We start from the raw sequence: 23,321 nt of genomic DNA, 5'->3' as shown, positions 1-23,321 counted from the left end.
TCAATAGATTTAAGATTAAATCAATATATAATAAATATAGAGTTGCAATTAGCAAAACCATAATGGTCTATAATAGTATGTTTTTATTTTATTGTATTAACGTCAGCTTGTTTTTTTATTAGTGTGCATTCCACTTCATTTCAAAATAATTGTTTGAATTCCCTCTGCATTCCAAGAATTTCGAAATTTCAGTGAATTCAGAAAGTATCAGTCACCCCGAGGTAGTTCAGTGGTGATCAATCATGACGACACGACAGATGCGTAAAGAGAATCAGTGTTGCAAGCGTGCCGTGTCCTCGGTGAAAGGTTGAAACGGGGAATGGGCAGGGTACAAGACTCAGCGGGCTGTGGTTTTAAAAGACTAGAGGAGACTATAAAAGTAGTTTCTTACCCATTGTGCGAGGCTCGGCTTGAAATATGCACAGGCGAAGGAGGTAGAACTGATGGTGAAGAGAGAGCGGGCATTCACTATTCTGTACCAATTCCGTTAGATTTGTCTCTGGCGGAACACTGCCCACAGATTTGGGCATGCTGGGGAACTTTCAGTGAAGTCGGTGAAGAGTTCGTGCGACATAACGGTGTGTCACTTTGATTTTACCTTTTGTTTTGTGACATTTCAAAGGCAAACAGGGTTTTCAATCTTTTAAAATAACCAGTTAAAGTGGTGATATATTTATATATATATATATATATATTATTATTTGTTTATATCAGTTTGGTTGATGTGGGGATGCGCTTCTCAGTGAACCCTCAACGTGGCTTTTGACGCATATCTTTCCCGAACTGGACAGAGACACACTTACCGGCACCGCTTCCCGACGGGATACGCTTTTTAGGAACTTTTCAGGCTGTGCTCTTTTGACGCCACGGAAATGGGATCGTGTCAACGGGACTCGGTGTCCGCGCTTTGCCGAAAAAGTTTCCGTTGGATTGTGTTGCTGCTGTGGCTGACCTCCGAGGCTCACGGGACTTGGAGAACAGGGCTTTACAAATATTCAACTGAGACTCAACTCAACCACGACCAGTCTCAAACCTCTGTCTATCAAAAAAGGTAGGCTATTGTAGTATTAAATTATCGTTATTATTTGCTAAGATGTAATTTATTACAATAAAATTAAGCTACTTTCTTTGATGTAATTTCAGATATGTATTGATAACCTATTATTAGTCCACACTTTTGCATGAAAACATAAAGGTGAGTTGCACATACAGAGGTGCATCCTCTGTCTATTCTGAACTGCTGTTCACTGTATTAGTGTATGCTATTAATGCTACCTGACCATCTATATCCATCCCACTTCATGAAGATTGCCAATCTTTTTCATAGAATGATGTTAACGAAATAAATTATTGACAGCTTTCTATTGTTTTTGTTGAATATGAATTGATATGCCTTTTTGGTAGCTATACATTTGATTAATATCTCTACCTATGATTACCGAAGTCCATGAATTGTTTATAAATAATTCAGATAACCATCCATTGTTATCAATGTCCATCCATCTTCAAAGCCTCTCTTGTTATCTGCCTGTTTATGCAACCAATTTAGTAGCATACAGAGCTATTCCCATTCCTATCCATCTAGCAGTTCTCATTGTCTGCCTGACACTTGGTTTCCTCTTTCCTGTTCAGGCAGCCCACCGTGCTGTGCACTCCCATCCTCATTGTTGTCCTTGCATGCCCACCGTCTCACTGTGTGGCTCTTTGACTCCTGTTAGAGCTCTGCTCTCTCTGAGCTCTTTTCTGTTTGGCCGGCAGCACCCTCCAACATCTGCTGTCTCTCAGCTGTCCAGGATCTTACCAGACTCCTCAGAGGCTCTCCCACTAATCCCCACATGCATCCTTAAGACAGACACAAACCACCAACTTTTAGCCGTCTGATCTGCCACCATAAATCCGGCTCTTGTTTGGGCTCTCATGAACAGAGGGGTGCTTCTTGAGCGGGTTGTGAATGAAGATCAGTGCTTTGGTTTTTACAATATGTATGAAATAATTAATATGAATAACAGTTAAAAAAGGTGCGAAATGGCCTGATCTCAGTTTACAATTTTGGAGGCTCTTGTTGTCCTTCAACTGTCTGATCCTCCCTGTTCTCCTCAGAGGCAAATATTCAGTATGACAGCAGAGTTGTTGATGAGGGTGGCTCTGAGAGCAGAGCCCACAAACTAAACACAAAGGGGAAAACACCAGCCCCCGTGCTTCCCTTCTGGACAAAGCCCACAAAGCGTCACACAAATATTTACCCTCTCAGGTTGGGTGTGACGGGGAGGCTGTGGAGGGAGGATGCGCCTCTTGGTTGAAGACTCTGTTGGAAGTGTCCAGGTGGTTTGGAGAGGTCTTGGCCTTGGTCTACTGATTCACCCCCCCGCCTCCTCTATCTCAGTGGGTTGGTGGACATGTTTACTCAACACATACAGCTGGGACTCCTTTGCATCTGGGCTTGTTTTGGGAGAGTAGAAGAGTTTACAATTTACTCAGTTTACTCAGTTTGCCGGTGTTTGAAGGTTTGGGTGGAGAGGTAGGGGTGTGTGTATGTGTGTGTGTGATAGGTAGTTAGGTACTACAGTATGATAAACATTTATTTAATGGTGGATATGTTGGTTAAAGAGGAAGGAACTAAAAAGTGTATAAACATTGGGCATAAATAGATAATATCCAGTCTAATATTTGAAAGTACTCTGACATCAGGCAAACCTAACTTTAGATTTGACACTACACAGACACAGTTAGAACAACCGTTATGAAAGAGAGGTGCATACTTCCAACCCCCTACACACACAATCATGCATACAGGTGTTCAAGCCACACATGTTCCTCTTGCACATAGCTGGATGAGGGTACTGTCAGGGAATCACTTAGAATCACTTGGCCAAACCCTTCAAAGCCTCATTTGGGTGCTTTGATGATCTGTAGGTGTTTTCTTTGGGAGTTCACTGACCCAGAGCAGGGACATTTACCTGGTAAGGACAGCACTCTGGCTGGGTCTGCTTAGAGGGCTGTGCCCCCCTCTACTCTTTCATCACGTCCCCTGATGAACCCCCCAGGACAATGTCCACCTATTAGCCACTCAGTCAACAGCCCTTCTATACCCCTCTAGTTATACAATCCAACTCAGAACACTCTTTTGTAAATCCAATTCTCCTCATATACAGTATCTCTCTGTTCAAATTTCCTGCATATCCTCAAGTATTCACTTCTTCCAACTTCAAGCTCCCTCTGTCTTTCTCACAGGCTGCATGGAATGTGTGATCCTTTTCTCTTCATTAATGTCATTGTATCTCTCTCTCTTTTGTTGCACCACATTTATCTCTTGCCTCATCCTTGTGTCCTGGGAGCCACAGTGCATCCTAATTGGACAATCCTCTGCTCCTTGTCTGTCCCATAGGGAGCCTCCTTGTGTGACCCCTATGGTAAAATGACCTCCTCCTCCGTCTCCTTCGCTCCTCTCCTCTGGCTGTTTGCCACATCTGTCTTTTGTCCTTTGTTCTCTTCAAGAATTTTTCCCACAGCCAGAAATCTAGAGAAATTCCTTCAGATTTTTATCACACTAAGATTCATTTTTTGAGTATTATACCCTCCTCCCACCATGTGGGAGTGGAGGAGGACAGAGGAGGGTGAAGGGGGGTTGGATGTCCCAAAGGCAAAGAGTTATTGAGAGGGAAAGAGACTTACAGGAAGCGCAGCAGGGAGTGCACCTGGACGTTATTCACCATAACCTCTCCCCGCCCTTTGAGACTCCATCCTCTCAGTTCTTCAGTCTCAGAGGCCCGGGCTCTCTGAGGTTTAGCGTATTACCTAACTCAATATACAGTACATTTGCATGCTCAAGACCCATCCTTTATGCAAGTCCCCAGCCACACTGGAGTGAGGGGACAGCAGCAGCATTTCTTTTTCATAACGGTTTCATGAGCTCTCCATCAGCATTATTCATTTGGGGCGCTGCACGCTTTTGTTTCCCCTATGTTTTACTGTCTTGGCATCAGTGATGGTGGCGAACACATGGGCCAAAGCTGTGATCTTTCTTTCAAAACATTTTCCCTCTAAACACTGGCTGTGATCTGTGTGACTGCTTGTGATTTCTGATGATTTATTTGGTTTTGGGCCCAGCATTCTGAGGGAGGGAGAGGTGTTTGCAGAGAGACCTGATACTCACTGAGGGATTTCCTGGTGCCAGTGCCAGTTAAATGGTGTGGTGCTGTTGGGTTTCACACCTTGTAGCTCAGGGGACACATCGACCCTGGGGAAGGTGTGGACTTTGTGAGAGAGATTGTGAGAGTGAGGCGAAGCAGGCATGCACACACACACACACACACACACACACACACACACACACACACACACACACACACACACACACACACAGATGCAATCACTAATTTAAGATTCATTCCATCTGACTGTATCACTTTGATGCACAACGGCCACCATTTCTAAAACACTACCTTCTCTCTTAGCAAGTAGACTCTTTCCCTGTGTAAGCCTACTGTAAGTGAAGACTGGAGTGGTTCCAGATGAGGTAGGACCCTGTAGAACTGACATGGGGATAATGGTCTTAAGTGGTGTTACCTCTGCTCAGCTGGTACAGTTATTTATGAGCCCCTGGGCTGAGGGTGGATGAAAGCTGGGATCAATCTCAGACATGCCTTTTTAGTGGAGAGGATGTGGGCCATTTCTCTCACAAAGGGTCTCATTATCTATTATCTGCTGATGAATCCATCTCATGGTTTTGTAGGGGTTTAAATCAGTGCTTCATACAAGGTTAGTAGCTATGGTTCACAGTTACTGTATAAGATGAATCTCCATCAATTTGTGGTAAAAAAAAAAAAAGTGGAAGAAGAGGAAAGACAATTGCAGAGTGAAGACCCCCTCTACCTCTCCTGGCTACCCACAGGTGACATGCTTAGCTGCTCAAGAGTGGAAGTTCCCCCATGTAGTCTGGGAACTCTGATGTTTATCTGTTGGTTCCAGAGGCTAAGAGGAGGGGAGGAGACAGGGCCTTTTATTCATCCCCCACAACCTAACCTGACCGCAGTGCTGTCTGGGTGGGGGTAGTAATCATTCCCCTAGTTTGTTAAAAGGGGGAATGGGACAGAGGCTGTTTTCTTAGCTTGGCAGATGGATATATGAGGAAACGTCAGGACAGGATTGGAGGACCTGTTCACAAACAGTATAACCATTAGAAGGTGTAATTTCATCCCATCCTCCTCTTTGTACTTGCGACAACAGGGAAGCTGCATTCGGAATGTTAATCCCTCGGAAATTGCTCTAATATTTTTAACTGGTTCTAACAGGGTATGTGTGCAGGCATCAAAACATCTTTTTTGTGATCGGCCCTTGGCAGTGTCCAACACAGTGTACACACACACACACACACACACACACACACACACACACACACACACACACACACACACACACACACACACAGTCACAGTCACAGTCTCATATATTGATATACACTTATTGGTTCAAACAACTTATCCAAACACATGACATATATTTCAAATGCAACTGAATGGCACACAATGCATCGCTATGAAGCACACAAAAATTATGTTCCCGTGTTTCCTCTACATACTAAACATAAGAAGTATGGTAATTGTTTTCCATGTTCCACCCTCTCTATACAGTCCCAGCCATATGAGGGTAATCAGGGTATGTGTACACTTCTCTGTTAATAAAAGACTGCTAACACATGTTGGCTCTAATAGCCTCCGTATGTTTCCCATACATTAGGTTTCTCTAAGTACCACTCCATGTCTCCTTGATTTATGTTTGCCGACTTGAGGGGATGAAGAGAAGTTGAGAAGTATACAATACAGATACAATAGTCAATAGCCTTTTTTCAGTGTTAAACCTCTCCTCAGTATGCTATCTATATTCCTTTTCCAACCCATTGGAAAACCCTTTACAGGCTTTATTGTTGATTTACTGGGTTTTTAGTTTTTCTTAAATTGTTCCTCATCTGGTCTGTATTGCCAATGGCTCTCTATGAGAGGGTCCCAATTTATGTAGGACAAGTATAATGAATACCATGGCAAGGTTTTTCCCTGATTTCAATGAGCATTGTTTCCCTTGTTAGCATTTTCTTCCAACCAATAATGCAGTGATTGAAACCATACCATGCTACTCTCCTAATCAGGATCAGATATCTCCCTACAATGCAAAGTCAAGCAGTGAGATCTGGTCTGAGTTTGGACTGAAATGGACAAGACTTGGTCCAGGCTAATCCAGTCCGACAATGGGACCCTAGAGCACTGACACTTTCCTCTCGCTTTGACAACATAAAGAAAGCTCAAAACAAATAACAAGAGCTCTTTAAAGTAGTGAACATAATGAATTGTGCCTCTAGAGGCCTCATATAAAACTGTGAGGTAAATGTAAGATAAACATTCAGATTAATAATGTCCTTACTATCAGATTTTGACCTGTGGCCTATACATAAGCTGTTTTCCTGGCATGGCAGCTCACTCCCTAACCCCTCCAGCTGTGCAGAGCACGTCCTGTGCACATCCTGATAACGTCTTGTGAAAGAGTGGTTTTGGAAAGGGAGTGGGCCTGCGACCCAGCATTAGCCTGTGTCTAAAAACTCACTAATCTCTGTGTAGACGCTCCCCTCTCCATTCCCTCCTCAGTGACTCTCCTGAGACCAAAGGAGAGAAAAAGCCAGCGGATGTGTATTGATGGGGGAGACACCACAATGTAAACACAGCCTACAATGCACTCCCTCAAGTCTCACGGCCGATTGAACTCGTGTAAACACCATAAAGGAGTTTCAAAAGAAAGAGGGGGGGTGGATTGGAAAAGATCAAAAACCATGGGTAGAGACAGGCTTATGAAGTACGATGGCATGGCTAAATTCCCCTTTGTTTGTGTGTGTGTGTGTGTGTGTGTGTGTGTGTGTGTGTGTGTGTGTGTGTGTGTGTGTGTGTGTGTGTGTGTGTGTGTGTGTGTGTGTGTGTGTGTGGGTGTTTCTGGGTGTGTGAGAGAGAGAGACAGAGAGAAAAAGAGAGAGTGGGTTTTGGTGTTTAAGTCAAGTAACTGTAGATCACCTGTGACTTGTAGTTTTGTAGCAGGTGTGGCTCCTATCCTCCCTTTTGACTTTAAACTCAAACTGCTTTGTGGATATATTATTTTTCTCTCTCAGGAACTGGTGTCCCCACACGGTGACTAAGACGGTGACATGCCAGGTACAGAATGGGACAGTCCTGCAGCGTGTTTACCAGACATGTCGTTGGCCACAAGGCTGCACAGGTGGCAGGTGAGTCTGGGACCTGTTTCCCCAAAATGAACCCTGTCCCTGTGAAACACCACATCTACTGATCACATTTACAGTGCATTGGCGATATGATACAAGCACAGTTGTCCCTGCCCGCTGTGTTTGTGACAGCAGCGTGTGTGTGTGTGTGTTTTTGCATGTGTGTGTGCGCGTTTGTGTGTGTGTGTGTGTATGTGTGTGTGTGTGTGTGTGTGTGTGTGTGTGTGTGTGTGTGTGTGTGTCTGTGTGTGTCTGTGTGTGTTCCCCAGCTACCGGACAGTGGTTAGGCCCTCCTACAAGGTGGTGTATCGCACCATCACCTCCCTGGAGTGGAAGTGCTGCCCAGGATTCAGCGGCACTGCCTGTGAGGAAGGTAAGAGGGCAACAGACAAACACACACTGGAACACGTCTCTGTAAACAGTCATCCTCTGTAAACAGTCATCCTCTGCAAACAGTCATCCTCTGCAAACAGTCATCCTCTGTAAACAGTCATCCTTCATTCAGTACTTCAGTTGAGGTTGCCTTTGAATCCCAGAATGCCTTTCTCTTCTCTCTTTGTGTCTCTCATCTCCCTCTCACTTTCTCTCTGCTCCTCTGCTTGACTGGCATTGCTCAAAAATGAAAACACATGAAATGAAAGATGATGACATGGCGTTTTGGTGAGGATGGAGAACAGATAACAGTGGAGGTTGTGAATCCTGTGGATTTCCTCTGTGTTTGGCTTTGTGCCAGCTCCTCAGCCGTGGCAGGAGAAACCGTGACGATGACGTGGCTGCCAGGACTGCCTTGGCTCTCCCCACCACTTCCTCCCTCTCCACACTCTCTCTTGCTTTCTTTCCATTTTCATACTCACTCTCATTCTCTCTTTCCTCTCTCTCTCTTTCTTTCACTTATCTCAAGTTCTCAAGTGTACGCCATCATCTCTCTGTATTGCTTTCTGTCATCATCTCTCTACTTTTCTCTCTGTGTTATCCTGTATTCCAAGTTCTCCTCCTCTGTGTCAGCACTAATGTATGAGTAATATGTTGACAGAGCAGTAATTTCCACTAAGATACACTGTTTTCCTGCATCAAAACAAGCTACAGACTCCCTCTCAAATGATCTGAAGAAAGCTCACATCAGCATCTTTCGGTACAGCCTACAGCCTCCAGTGTATTAATCTTCTAGTTTTTTATGTGTCCAATTCTACAGTCATTGAGGCACGTAGGTCGATTATTTTGTGTGGTTTTGAGTTTTATGGTCCAGCTGCAAGTATGTTGTCATCCTCTTAAAGTGCCATGCTAACACTCTGTTATTGCTATCGCGACCATTTAAACTACAGTAGCTCCCTGCCCCACCCACCCCCCACTCTCCTACTTAACTCCCCCCCCACCCACCTCCCACCCAGCCTGAATTGATTTACCCTGGCCGTGGCCCCCTGTCTCAGCAGTCTGGGACGGTGGAGCGGGTGCTTGCTCCGGGACCCAGGGCCGCTGTGGGTGTAACCATAAATCTTAGGGCTTTGTGACACCAATTATAATAACTCTTTGCTTTGTTGAGCGTTCAGTTCTCAGTGGTGTTGAAAAGAGAGTGCTGTTTTCCTCCCCCGTATGCCCACTCCTCCTAGGTGAGCTAACAGCCACTCTGAGGCCTCCCTAGGGCCTGCTGTGTGTTGTAATGGGGCCTAATTTGGGAGAAATTACTCTACTTTTCCCACCAGTACACCCTGCACACATGTATAAACACACGTGTCAACACTGCAGAAACCCCACACATGCATACACAGAAACAGACTAAACAGACAGCCGAGATACTACACACTCACGCACGCACACACACACACACACACACACACACACACACACACAATTAAGCTGTGCTAGGGGAGATTCCCCCCTAGTTGTCGTGGAGGGCTGTGTTTTGGTTCTAGCAGCAGGGAGGGGGGCTCTATAGGGATGCTGGGATTAGGCACTTATCTGAGCGTCGTTCCGGTGGCTCAGATCACAGGCAGCGTTGAGTGGAAGTGACAGATCCCATTCAAAGGGCCCTGCGCTCCAGCACGGTGGATGGCATCCAGGGCCGCCAGCGCTTTGTTCTGCCTCTGCCTCCCCTGCCTCGTGAGGAAAGGCCCCTGCCAGCACAGAACCTGATACCTCTCCCCACTGCCGCACTGCCCCATCCCCTGCTTTAAGGAGAAATAAAAACCAGCGACACGGGGATGGCTGGAAATCGGACAGTATATGCACGGTCTTTATGGTCTTCTCTCTTAAATTGTTGTCATGGTGTTGCCAAGGAAAGTCAGAGCTTTAGTCACAGGTTCATTGAGTGCAAGCTCCAATATCTGTGTGTGTGTGTCTGTATGTGTGTGTGTGTGTGTGTGTGTGTGTGTGTGTGTGTGTGTCTGTGTGTGTCTGTGTGTGTGTGTGTGTGTGTGTGTGTGTGTGTGTGTGTGTGTGTGTGTGTGTTTGTGTGTGTCGCTTTGTGTGTCTGTTTTTGAGTGGATACACTTCCTGAGTTTATAGCACCTGTGTGATGTTATTGAGTTACATGGTCATGAAGTCATGCTTTTTCGACCATTTGTGACCATTTGTGACTACAATAAGGACCTTTTCAAAATTCCAGCTTGCGGTAGGGTAGTTTCAGGTATACCTTCCCTGACTCCCTCTGTCCAGCCCCCCACCTCAACCCCTTTCTGTCTGCCTGCTGTCTGCCTCTCACAGACTGTGGAAAATGTGCATGATCCACTGATTTACTCCCCTCCCATACCTCTACCACCACCATACCTCCCTTAGCCCCTGGCCGTGTCTGACTCCCAGGGCTGGTCTGCATTACAGCAGCCCTCCCCTCACCGCTGCATAGGCCAGCTGCAGTCTGAGACTGGGACTTTATGACTAGGAGGGGGGACCACGGAGGTGAGGCTGAATGATAGCAATCCTTCTCACAGAGGATGGAAAGAGCAGAGTGGTCCGCTGGTCCGTAGTGTAGTAGGTCTGTAAAGTGATAGAAATTACTTGATCGTCACTTGTATGCACATTCCTGGTCTATGTGAAAACCTTGTTCTCCCTTTCGTCCAACCACCCTGTCTACATCCTCTGACATACTGTGGCCCCATCTGGGGTCTGTTAGTCTGTAGTCCCCCCCTGCAGTCTGCCCATGCTGCTCCACTGCTTGCTCTCAGAGTGGCTGACATGGGTCCCGTCTGCTCTGTCTGACCCAGAGATAACTTGTCTTGTTGTTAGCTGAAGACCATGATGTGTTTTCATAAACCCTTATGACCCCGGGAGCAGAGTGCAGAGACCCAGGATGAGTGAAAAAACCCTATTGGAGGGATCCAGGTCAGTCTGGCACCTGAAAGACTCTCGTCCAATTAGAGGCTCTCGTGGGATCTTTGGCCTGTTGGCTCCACCACATCCAGCTCATGGGCTCCAAAAGCAAAACATTACATCACACACAAGCTGATAACAGACAAACCCTCTGTCAGAGTAAATGTAGAGTAAGATAACACAGCATTAACACTGCTCATGTTCACTCTCTGTTTCTCAGGCCCCCACCACAATTTCAACCCTTGGCTGAAATTCCAGACCAGTGCTGTAATTACTGGGTCCTAATTGTTTTCTATGAGGTTTGGAAGATATTGTCTTACTCCAGGACCTGGAACAATGGCCTTTATCATTGATTGAGCTTGGGAAAAAAAGGTCTAAGTATTTGCAGATGGAGGCACTTTCATAGCCTGCCAGAAAACCGGGATATAATGTATGCTCAGATCGCTTCGGTTCTCCAAGTAACTAAACTCTTGTTCTCAGTGGGGATATCCCAACTTATCCCAACAGTACATCAAATACCTGTAGTAATATCCAAATTATACACCATTTAGATTGCAATTTTGTTATAAGAGAATACAAATATAGAAGTCTGTGATATTTTTTATTTGTCCCTCAGGTGTGATGTTGGACTATTGCCCTCTCCTCCCTGCTGTTATGGGTTATGATAAAGTCTTAACTCTGTGAGGATTACACTAAGAGACGACAGTTGATATCATGGATGTTACATGATTTATTGAGGCAGGCACTTGAAAGGAACAGAACCATAGCTTATATCAGGAGGGGGGCTGTAGCACAGTGAAACATTAGGGGGGAGGTTTGGCTGAATTAGCACGGCTGTCGGAGCTCCGCCGGCGGGGTCCCCATCAAGCCATGTCTCGCAGCCAAGCGGAGGCCGCGGTTTCTGGGACGCAATTATGCCGTGGCCGGGAGGCAGAGGCGCGGCGTCTGCAATAAGCCGCAGAAATGTAATCTGTGTTTTCACAGCTCAGCACGGCTTATCAGAGGCCTACACTCTAAGCTCCTTGCTTTAAACATCACCGGGCTGCAGCTTGCCATTAGCAAGGGAAGAGTGGGTGTGCGTGGGTGCCGGTGTGTGTGTGTCTCTGTATGAGTGTGTGTGTGGGTGGGAGAATGAGGTGTTGAGGATTTGTATAATGAAGGATGCAGGTGTTCAGCATGATTAGCAGCTTTAATGTCTGTAGTTTTTAGTAGCTGTAAGTGGAAAGACCCCAGTGTGAGGTCAGGGAGGGGACTGCATGAGACCAGTTCCTCTCTCTCTGAGTGGTGACCCCCACTCCCACTCTGCTTGGACCACACAAAGGAGTGCTGTCAAAAACTAAATTATGCTGACCTAACATAAAGCCACCATTTTGCAGAGCTGTCATTGAAGTGGCCCTTCTCTCTCTTCTCAGTCATATACCTGGAGTCCCACAGACCCCTCAATTGCATTAACAGTTTATAAATCCACTGCCACATTCCCTCTCTCTCTCCCTCTCTCTCTCTCTCTCTCTCTCTCTCTCTCTCTCTCTCACACACACAGACACACACACACACCCGCAAAAACACAATTCACTGCACACAGCAAATGTTCACATACACCCACACAATGTGCACACACACATTTACAGTCAGACTGAAACACATACAGTATTTACACACATAACCACAAAGTCAGCCTATATAAAGACACACACACAGGCATGCCCCTAGCACTGCAGCATGCAGACAGGCCTGTGCTGCTGAGATTCATAGCCGTGTAAATGGCGAGCGACAGCAGCACAAGTGCTGAGCCCAAATTGGAAGCAGCTGAAGTTGAGGCGAGCCGAGGGCCCCAGAAGAGATTAGAGACGGGAGCATCCGCCCCCCCCCCCCTTCACCCTACGCTTTACCACTCTGGGGGGAATTGTCACAACAGCCATTAATTAACATATGACACCATTCAATTTATTAGTGTATCCAGCCACCAAATTACTAAACCAAACAGTAGAGGGACGTTTTTTCTCTCTGCTTCTCTTGCACGCTCCTCTGTTTATCTGGGGTTTTTTCATGTGTTAGGACGGAAATGGTACTGGGGTTGTTTTAAACTATTTCGAAGTATACTTTGGAGGAAATCCTCTAATGTCAGTGTTGAAATTCCCTCTTGTGCGTGCAGGTCAGTTTATTTCTCATTTCCCTGACCTGCATCCGTACTCCTCAGGGGAAGTAGACACACACACACACACACACACACACACACACACACACACACACACACACACACACACACACACACACACACACACACACACACACACACACACACACTTGCTCATGGCAGCCACTCCACTCCTCTGTCCCCAATAAAGCAAAGGCATTTCCTCTCACCCTGCAGTTTAACTGGACCTGTGAGCTGAGTGACCCATAAACCCAAAGGAACTGTGCAACCCAGGGCCCTGCAGGGAGAAGGACTATCAATGGGGGACCAGAGAGTTAGAGAGGGAGAGGGAGATGGAGAGAGTGTGAGGAAAAGAAAGGAAAACTTTACTCTCTGTACTCTTTAGGTGTCTCTGCTCTACATAGTGAACAATGTCATTAAAGGTGCACTGCCCCTGTATGCTGTCCCTCAACTCGACTGATCTTAAACCAATTACCATCTCTCAATTCACTCAGGCATCATTCTCATAGGTGCAGAGTGACATGCAGTAGTTGTATCGCATAACAAAAAAATAAAATAAATAGATTTTGGGTGGATTTTGACAAGGTAATGAGGCATATTCTCAATGTTTTGACGTTGACGCAGAGACAAAGCCTGTATTGATGGAGCTATGTGCTGCTGGTGGTTCTATCCAGCTCTGATGAGTTCACCTGGCCTGGTGCTGGGTCCCTATGGGACAGCCGTCGATGGATCTCTTTCACAGGCCTACCTCCACTCAACTCTCCTTTCTTTACCTATGCCATCTCTCCTCTCCTCCCTTATACTGTACCTTTCCTTCTATTTTTCCTCTGTCCTCGTTCCGTCTCTCTCTCTCTCTCTCTCTCTCTCTCTCTCTCTCTCTCTCTCTCTCTCTCTCTCTCTCTCTCTCTCTCCCCCCAGACACTTATCCCTATTATTGTGTTATTAGAGCCCCAGGAAGCCGCAGATTTCAACGGGTAAAATTTAATAACGTCCTCCCTCCTCCCCTCGGCTCCTTTTCCCTCCCTCCAGCAGTTGTGTCTTGAAAGGCAGAATGTTTAGTATGAAAGCAGAAAGGAAAGAATGCTAGTGGTTGCTATGCTGTTGCTGTGTGTGTATACTATTTATTTGCCGTATTTGTTTGATGTTCTGTGTACTCCCAAAAGTCTTGATTGTCTGGTTGCATATTCATCATAAACATATACAATGCCACATGAGAGAGACACAAGTTTTTTTTGGTCCAATGGGCGGGGATTGAGGAAAAAGTTTATCTCACATGCTGTGCCTCTCCCCACCACCAACACCCTCCTCTCTTCACCCAAACCACAGACAGACAGCCACAACAGAGGGATTAGTCTGTGGTAAGCGGTGATGACATAATTTACTGCTCTTCATGTCAGAGACCTCCCAAAAGCCTGCTGGATGTATGAGTGGGTTCAATAGCAACACTCTCACCCTCTAAAATCTAAATCGGACTCTCAGACTGTTGCTTATGTGGTGCAGAGTCCTTTCAGACAGCCAGGAGGCCTGGTGATGGTTGTGATTAGTTCTGGTTTGAGGACTGGAGAAGGGGTTTTGGACGAACTGCACTTGCACACTGTTTAATTAGACCCATGCCTGGCTCTGCTCCGTGCAGGAAGCAAACAGAGAGGACAACGCTTCCCTCTTGGGCCAGTGGAACCAATCGCCTTGACTCTGGAGAAGTGACTTCACCTCATTGGGTGGAACAAGGAACAATGGAGGGTATAGGAACAAGTGTGTCTCTCTAGATCAGATGTCTGATATATGAGACCAGATTAAATAGTGTGTCTGGCAGAGAGAGGCAGTACATTTACAGTAGGGCGTAGAAACAGGGAAAGTGTGAAGAATAAAGGCACTGATAAGATTTTCACAACTCCTAAGAGACCCATCATGGCAATTTCTAACCTGACTGTTAGTGTTGTGTGTGTGGGTGAATATGTCTGTCAACATGTAAGACAGTGGCAGTTCTCCTCAGTACAGAGACTCTGTATCAGGCACTTAAAGAGAGTGTGTGTGTTTGTGTGTGTGTGTGTGTGTGTGTGTGTGTGTGTGTGTGTGTGTGTGTGTGTGTGTGTGTGTGTGTGAGTTATTGAGCATGCGTCAGACAGATGAGGAGCACAGTGCTGTTTACCCAGCACTAATGGAGCGTGTAAGACATGCGTCATTTAGGAGAGAGCTCATATCTCCTCCACTGTCCCGAGTCCTCCACTGTCACGGCTCAGAGACTGGAATCATACTGCCACACACAGACACAGGCTCCTCTCTCTTCTCCTTCTTCAGACGTTGAATGACAGGTTTTTTAGGGAGTCAGGGACTTTAGATGCATCACATGAATTTGATGTGTCTCATCCTTTATGATGGGAGATAGGAATATGATCATCATGCTGCCCAATATGCTGTTTTGACAGTAGAATTTAGAAGAAGCTTTTTTCATTCGCCTTCTTCCTGATTAAAGAGGGGATGTGTCGGTAAAGAGGTGTAGCTTAGTAGAACAGAACCTTCTGAGTGATGAGCATGGATATGTGGTGTGCTCCTACTGTATGGGCTGGGTCATTGGTTCAGGGCTGGAGGAAGAGGAGGTGGGATACTGGGTCAGGGCTGTGAGCCAGAGAGGCCCTGCAGGGTGAGCTCATTAACAACAGGACGTACCCCTGGACCTCCAAACCCAGGCCTGCATTCCGCCCGCCCGCTGCCCCCGGGGACTCATCCAGGGGGGCTTAACGGCCCTGGTGTTATGGTTGGACTCCCGCCACGGCCAGAGCCGTGGCCAGAGCAGAGAGTGGAGTGCTCTGTCCCCCTCCGTCAGTAACATAAATACACCCTAATGAGCCAGGCTGTGTGTTCCTGCCTCCTCAGGTGTTTATGACTCTCTCACTCCTTCACACTGAGCTCACAGCCAGAGCCTGGCAACAATACACACACACACACACACACACACACACACACACACACACACACACACACACACACACACACACACACACACATACACACACACACACACACACACACACACATATAGTGATTACAACAATTAAACAAACCACAATCCCAATAACAGACACACACCTGCTCAAAGACAGACACATGTATGCTCCGTGGCAACACACAAAGGCATTTATATATATTTACATATAGTATTTCACTAATGCACACCTGCTCAGACAGACACAGTAATAAACACTACACTCTTTCACATAGTGATTTGTCTGCTCTATGACAGACAGGCAGACAGGGACAGTAAATTAGTATGCTGGGTGTTGAGCTGTGACGTGAGGAGAGAGAGTGGAAGGAGTTTGGATGCACTGTCACTGCACCGTTCTGCCTCCAGTCAGAGCCCTATCTGCTGCTGTTATTGGTGTGAGGCAGGGAGGAGGCAGGGTGCTCTTCAGCACTGGGTGATGTCATGGCTGTATTATTTCTGTTGGCTTGCCTCCACGGTGTCTATCTGAAGGGCTCACACACACTCACCTGATGGAGATGGCAGGCATATGATTCACTGGCTGTCTGGGTCTCGAGAGCTAGTGGCTGATGCAATTGAGAGAAGTAGGTCCCTGAGAACGACCATTATGCAAGTTATTGTGTAGTTTGTTGTCTTGGGATAGATGGTTTCTTCTCATCTGACAGAGCAGGCTGAAGTAATGCACTGATTCTCAACCGTCTATTCAGTGTGTTCCTGCCTTTGTTCAGCTCTCCTTGTTGTCCTCTTCAAGAGGTTTTCCTCTCTGGACATCACCCCATCATTACATCCTATTCACAAAAGAACTAAAGGATTATTCCCAGCTAATGCGTTTTATATGAAACTTCCACTTTGGCTGTGTAAACCTAGCCGCTCATGTAAACAGAAACCCATTGAGGCTGAGTTACTGAATCTGCAGCCAGACGGGTTCTCAACCTCAGACTCTGTTTAGAAGTGCTGAAAGTCCCAGCTCATTTCAGACCCCTGTTCCCCTCCCTGCCCCTTCCTTCCCTCTCTCAGACGGGTAATACTGTAATCTATTCACTCCATTGTAGATGGAGAAAGAGATAGCGATGAAAAAGGAGAGTGTCTGAACGAGTGAGCGGGTGGCTCAGCTCCAAAGACACACGTTGCCCTAAGTGCTGCCAGGTAGAGAGAGCAGAGAGAAGAGGGAGAGAGACAAAGAGGAAGGAGAAAGGGATGTCCTCTCTTCCGACATCTTTCATTGTTAGGGCTGACACTTGGCAGGGACATCACAGGGTTTGGATGTCTTTTTTCTGCCAGCAGTGAGGAAAATAAGGTCATTGTAGGGAATAAAGGGATGAGAAAACAAATATTTGTATCCTGATTGAAATGAATGTTGAAGGTTGGTGGCATTATCCTGCGGTGGAGAGGACAGAATACTGACTGGACTGACTGAAGTATTTCTATTTAACTGTTATTTAACTACCAAGTCCCATTGAAACAAAGAATATCTGTTCTCTGTGGGACCCATGCACTGGTACCTCGCTGGGTGTGGGTGGGTGGGTAAGGAGGGGTACAGGGTTGGACCAGCTGTAGAAGAATAGCATGAATTGTTCCTTTGCTACTGTACCCACAACACTATCGCAGGAAACCCTTCAACATGGACTCATTTTCATACATATCACACTCCAAACCCCCAAAGGTGTATGTTCTAACCATGTCATACCACTAAGGACAATGTCCCTCCGTGCATTTAGCGAGTCATGAAGAGGATCGTGATTGTGAAGGAAGCATCTCAAATGTAACATAGCATTACATAACATAAGCATTACATTACATAACATTTCCTCAGCATTCAGCAGTCAGATATGGAGGTGAAGGTGTAAGATAGCCAGACATAGTTCTATCAGCCTTGTAGTACACTCACTCCCCATTTGGTTCTCCTCTCTCTCTCTCTCTCTCTCTCTCTCTCTCTCTCTCTCTCTCTCTCTTTCATTTCCCCTCCACTCTCCCTCATTCATTGCCAGTCCGGAATGCTGTGGTTACTATGGACACCTGCCAGAGGTACAGAGATTCCTGAGGCGTTTATGAGGGACAGACAGTCCAGTCCTGGCCTGGCCTGGTTCTGACACTCTCCTACTCTCTCTCTGTATTTGTAAAACCGTGATGCAGGCCTCACACACTCTGATCCACCTAGGGGTGGGAGAGTACATGCTGGGAGATGAATTACAAACCCTGGTTAGAATCACTCATCATACTGAGGAGCTCCTTTGCAAACTGGAATTCCTTTCTCCTGGCTGCACCTGACAGAGCAGAAACCTGAACCATCTAGTACAGCCAGGTTCCACTACGCAGCTTAGTGTTTCACAGTGTAGCGTAGTGCTCCACAGTGTTGCAGGAGGGTCTGAGACGTAGACAGGCCATGTCAGCACCAGGCAGTGTCCCTGCTCTGTGGATCTGTCTGAAGGACAGAGGGAGGGGAGGGCTATCATCACCTAACATCAACACCCATCGTGTCTCCTGTGCCTCTCCTGTGTCTTCTTTTGGCGTGCCTTTGATAGAATGTTGAGGTGAAATCGCCCGTTGAAGGCGAAGGTGTTGATAGAGAATGGCAGAACATGGTACAGTGTGTTAGAGCTGGAATGCAGAGAGTGAAGCAGCATGGGGTGATTTGACAACAGGAGGGTGCAGTCAACCCAGGGATGGCAGAAAGAGAGAAAATAGATTTGTGGACTACTCCAATCCATTGATAATATATAAATAACTGGATGAAGTGAACTACTGACTGCCCAATGAATTCCTATGAGAGCAATATATGATTGGTGGCACCAACCTTGGCACACATGCTTCTGACGTGGCACAGGGAGAAGACTACATATAATAGTAGCAAATAATAGAAACCAAAATCGCAGTCCAAAACTGTCTTATTTGGCACCAGCCATTGTGATGCCCTACTGTTCTCCCCATGGCCACATGGGATAGCTGGCTTCAAAATCTCTCACCAGGATTGCTCCCCTGCCCTAATCAATGCCCACAGGACCCATGATATTGTAGTTCTGGAAGGAGCAAATGAAACTTAGCATTTGATGTCTATGGGATTGGAAGTGGACCGTTTAATAGAGTTTGACTATTTGGATTGATAATTTAGTGACGCTGTGATATGGCCCTTTTGAATACTATTTCATGTTGAGTAAGGACTTGTATAGGAGTGTGTGTGTATGTGTGTGTGTATGTGTTTGTGTATGCCTGTGCATTTATGCACGCTTCACAGACTCTCAGACTGATATGGTCGTCTATATTATTCCATGAGTCAGCCATGGCAGAGATAGGGATTATTATTAAACCTTGTCACTATGGAAGCAGCGGAGGAGCCTGAGGGTCTATCTCACATCCCAATTATGATAACCGCCCCTCTCCTCTCTCTCCCCTTTCCACCCTCATTCCCCCACAGAAATATGGTGAAAGGCTTTAGTGCACAAAATTACTTTCATTTTCCACTTGCTTCAGCATGTCATCATCTCACCACCAAGTGATGTCATATGTAATTATAATACTTTTATAAAGCTTTCATAAAGCTTTTAAATTAAATACTTTTATGATGGCTTTGTATAAAGACCATTTTTATGTAGATAGGTCCGTAATGGGTTTAAAAGACTTCTTTTAACACTGATTGTCCAAAATTGTGACTTGTGATTTTTACAGCTTTCATGAGTAGTTTTAACAGGCTGCTGATAAAACATAAATGGTCATAGACTTTGTTCTTCAATTTGTCCTGGGTGGGCGGGCTTAGAAACTTCCACAATAGTCCACAATTATCATATTCATATTATGTTGTGCTCTAGATAAAGGTTCTGTTAAAACAGCACAACATAATTGTGACCAGGTTATCACATAAGAGTTCACAATTAATGCATAGTTAGCGATGCGTACATTAGACTTGAGTCATCGGCATCAGGTATTGAACCAACTAAAGCATGGTAATAGCATATGTCACACAGGGATGAGCAAATCATTAGCAATCATTATTAATCATAACATTTCTTTTGGAGTCAGATATAACGTAATGTTAACTTGTGTTAGTTTGTCATCTGACCCCTAGTGTGTAGAGTCCGCTTTATCATGTCCATAACCGTCTGAGGTTTACTGGGGAATAAATGTATGTTCTTCATTCTAATCCCGTCCGGTCCTTCTCACACTTTTCAATAATCCTTAGTTTTTTTACCACTTCTTCAGTAGTCTTCCTCTCAGATGACACTACTGGATTGTTTGAGTTGGGGTTACTGTTGATGATTTTGTATGACAGTTATATCCAGTAATATCTCATCACTCAACTTACACATGCACATGCTCACACCCTTATCCACATTCACACACCTTGTCCTACTTACCATATCAAACATATGATATCTCATTCTCTCACTCTGAGACACACACACACACACACACACACACACACACACACACACACACACACACATTTAACCTCATACACTCTGTCTCTCTCTTTACCTTTGGATGCCACAATTTGATTTATCTAGCCTTGTCTCAGCCATTCATGGGCCTGGAGTCAGGCTGAGGGATAGGACACATCCATCCCTCTTTACTACACTACCATATGCCTAGGGAGCTCCAGTCCCTCTCAGCCAAGGCCTTTGGGCCACCTCCAGAACACAACTCACACAGCCAGACATCAGGGAGGGAGAGGGACACACACACACACACACACACACACACACACACACACACACACACACGCAAGGGAGATGCAGCAGACAGAGAGATTGGCTGGATGTTTTATAATGTCTCTGTACGTGTGTGTCACAGTGCTGCACTTCATCTGGCTGTAGTGTTAATCTCTGGAGCTCCACGCTCGGCAGGCTTCCACTGACTGCCGTGACTGGGACCACTCAGATAAATCACACCCCGGTGACCATGGGGGGTCCCGCCTGCACATGATTTACAACTTAAACACAGTTAACAGCCAGAAAGGACCCCTTTAACTAGTCATAAATGCAGTGGATATTCTCTTGTGGCCATCTTTGTTTCCTATGAAACGTGGTAATGAAACTATATCCTGTCATCATCGCCAATGGTGTGGTACTGTAGTATCGCATGACTGAACTCAGTGATATGTTTTATTCTTCAATGTGAATACGTGTAGATAAAGCATGAATGAGTCATTCATATTTGTGTAAGTCTGTGTTAAGGGGGGTGGTTGTGTTCCTTTGAAATGAAATGTTGAGATAGGGTTCCAGTTCAACACGCCCTCCCCCTGCTGGGGCCCCGCGGGGTCAGCTGACCCCCGTTGACCTCGAGCTGTGATCACACAGTCTGTTTTATTAGCTGACGAGAGGACATGATTTATGGCTCAGTATTACTTTTTTTTATTTCTCTCTGTTGTTATTTTCTACAGTAAAGCCAGTGATGGATCTGGCATTTTACTCCTTTTGTGTTTTAAACTGCCTCTGTTGTCCCTCTCCCCTGATCCTATAATCCTCTCCCACAACCCTGCATGGGAACCTCTTGTGTGTGTGTGTGTGTGTGTGTGTGTGTGTATGTGTGTGTGTGTATGTGTGTGTGTGTGTGTGTGTGTGTGTGTGTGTGTGTGTGCGTGTGTGTGTGTGTATGTGTTAATCCTTGTGTGTGCATGTCTTCACTCACACAGCTCTGTCTGTGGGCATGTTCTGTTCAAGTGCCTTTCAGAGATAAGACCCTCATTTTCTGGCTGGGAAAATGAGGGAGCAAGAAGGGGGCAAAAACACCATGAATAGAATCCTCCCTCATTCTATCTAACTCCTTCTTTCATTATTTGTTTATTTCTTACCTCTGTCTTTACGTCACTCCCATTCAGTTTACCTGCCTTCATCTCTTTCTTTCGCTTCCTGCGGGTGACTTACAGTGTTAAGGTTGTACAATGCAGTCAGAGAGCCGACATGTTTTTCCATCATAATGTCAGTGAGCCCTCTAGTCTGAGTCTGAGCCCTGCCTGGGCCTGAGTCTGAGCCCTGCCTGGGCCTGAGTCTGAGCCCTCTAGTCTGAGTCTGAGCCCTGCCTGGGCCTGAGTCTGAGCCCTGCCTGGGCCTGAGTCTGAGCCCTCTAGCCTGAGTCTGAGCCCTGCCTGGGCCTGAGTCTGAGCCCTGCCTGGGCCTGAGTCTGAGCCCTCTAGCCTGAGTCTGAGCCCTGCCTGGGCCTGAGTCTGAGCCCTCTAGCCTGAGTCTGAGCCCTCTAGCCTGAGTCTGAGCCCTGCCTGGGCCTGAGTCTGAGCCCTCTAGCCTGAGTCTGAGCCCTCTAGCCTGAGTCTGAGCCCTGCCTGGGCCTGAGTCTGAGCCCTGCCTGGGCCTGAGTCTGAGCCCTGCCTGGGCCTGAGTCTGAGCCCTGCCTGGGCCTGAGAGAGGATGTCACAGGAAGGCTACAGCACTTCATCACTAGAGCAGCGTCTCCTCATCCTTGGCTGAGAGTCGGGGGAGAGAGAGTTGGAAGGAGAGGCTGTCTCTAGGGGCCTCCCTGACTGTGTCCTCCACTGGCTGCAGTGTATTTGGGCCAAGACTTTCGAGAAAGGCCAAACCCCCACGTCTGCAGTACGACTCTGAGTGCTCTCATCACACGCTTAATAAATCCGGCCTTTAAAAGAAACTACTCCCTCTTTTAGCCACAGTAAAACAATAACGATGGGGAGGGGTGCATTTGAGCAGGGGCTGTGTATGTCTGTGAATGCATGCATGCATGCGTTTGTTCGTTGGTTCGTTTGAGTGGCTTGTTAAGATTGACTGGTGTCTGCGCCTTGTTTTATTTGCCCTTGTAGAATGCAGAGCGGTACAGGCCCCTAGATGCAGAAATGTCATTACACACACACACACACACACACACACACACACACACACACACACACACACACACACACACACACACAGACACACACACAGACACAGCTCTGGCTCTTTTCTTTCAAACCACTTAAGCGTCCACACTGGAGCCTGCGACTGAGTAAACATTCCATGACCCTGATCTGGAGACTTACGTACCTCTGAGGAAGGCCTCATGTTGGGCTGCATGGCCCCTGGCCTAAGCCCTCTATCCTGAACTGCTGGCCCCTGCTGCCCCCTCCCCTCTTCTCCCCCAGCCCTGCTCTGTCATGCTCCTGGCACCTGTCCTCTTCTTATCATCCATTTGTGAGCTGCACAGAGCAGAGCTGCACAGAGCATGCACACTTATCTCCAATGGTGCAAAACACAAACAGCCCGCATGAGGGCTCACTTTATTTCTGTCTGTCAAAGGGACCAGATGAGAGACAGACCCACACGTCTCTGTAACACTGCCTGGACCCAGACCCAGTTCCTGGCTGCTGTGTGCAGGAGAAGGGGGAGCTGGGGTGGATGGTTCAGATGAGGGTGAGATAGGTGTAGATCTTCTGCACCTGTGTAGATGAGAGGGCAGCTCACCTGGGCTGATAGCAGGAAGAGAAGAGCAGCTCTTCACATTCAGAAAAGATAACACTATACAAAGATGGGGAGTGGCAGTTCACACACACACACACACACACGCACACACACACACACACACACACACACACACACACACACACACACACACACACACACACACACACACACACACACACACACATAGTTGGAGCATATTTGTCTTGGCTAACCTATTCATTAAAT

General features: G+C 46.5%; 1 protein-coding gene across 1 annotated transcript in view; it reads left to right on the top strand.

The window, feature by feature from the left end:
* Positions 1-872: 872 nt before the first annotated feature.
* The window catches only part of emid1 (EMI domain containing 1), a gene marked incomplete at its 5' end in the record, with an annotated part of 47,694 nt that continues 25,245 nt past the window's right edge, over positions 873-23,321 (top strand). Inside the window, 3 exons of the mRNA XM_083673766.1 lie at positions 873-1,051; positions 7,148-7,261; positions 7,528-7,631. Coding sequence (XP_083529892.1) covers positions 873-1,051; positions 7,148-7,261; positions 7,528-7,631 — 397 coding nt within the window. The remainder of the gene's footprint in view (positions 1,052-7,147; positions 7,262-7,527; positions 7,632-23,321) is intronic.

Source organism: Argentina silus, assembly GCF_951799395.1.
Source record: "Argentina silus genome assembly, chromosome: 7".
NCBI classification, from domain to species: domain Eukaryota; kingdom Metazoa; phylum Chordata; class Actinopteri; order Argentiniformes; family Argentinidae; genus Argentina; species Argentina silus.
Note: the sequence above shows the minus strand (reverse complement) of the source record. Positions and strands in the feature narration are given on the sequence as shown.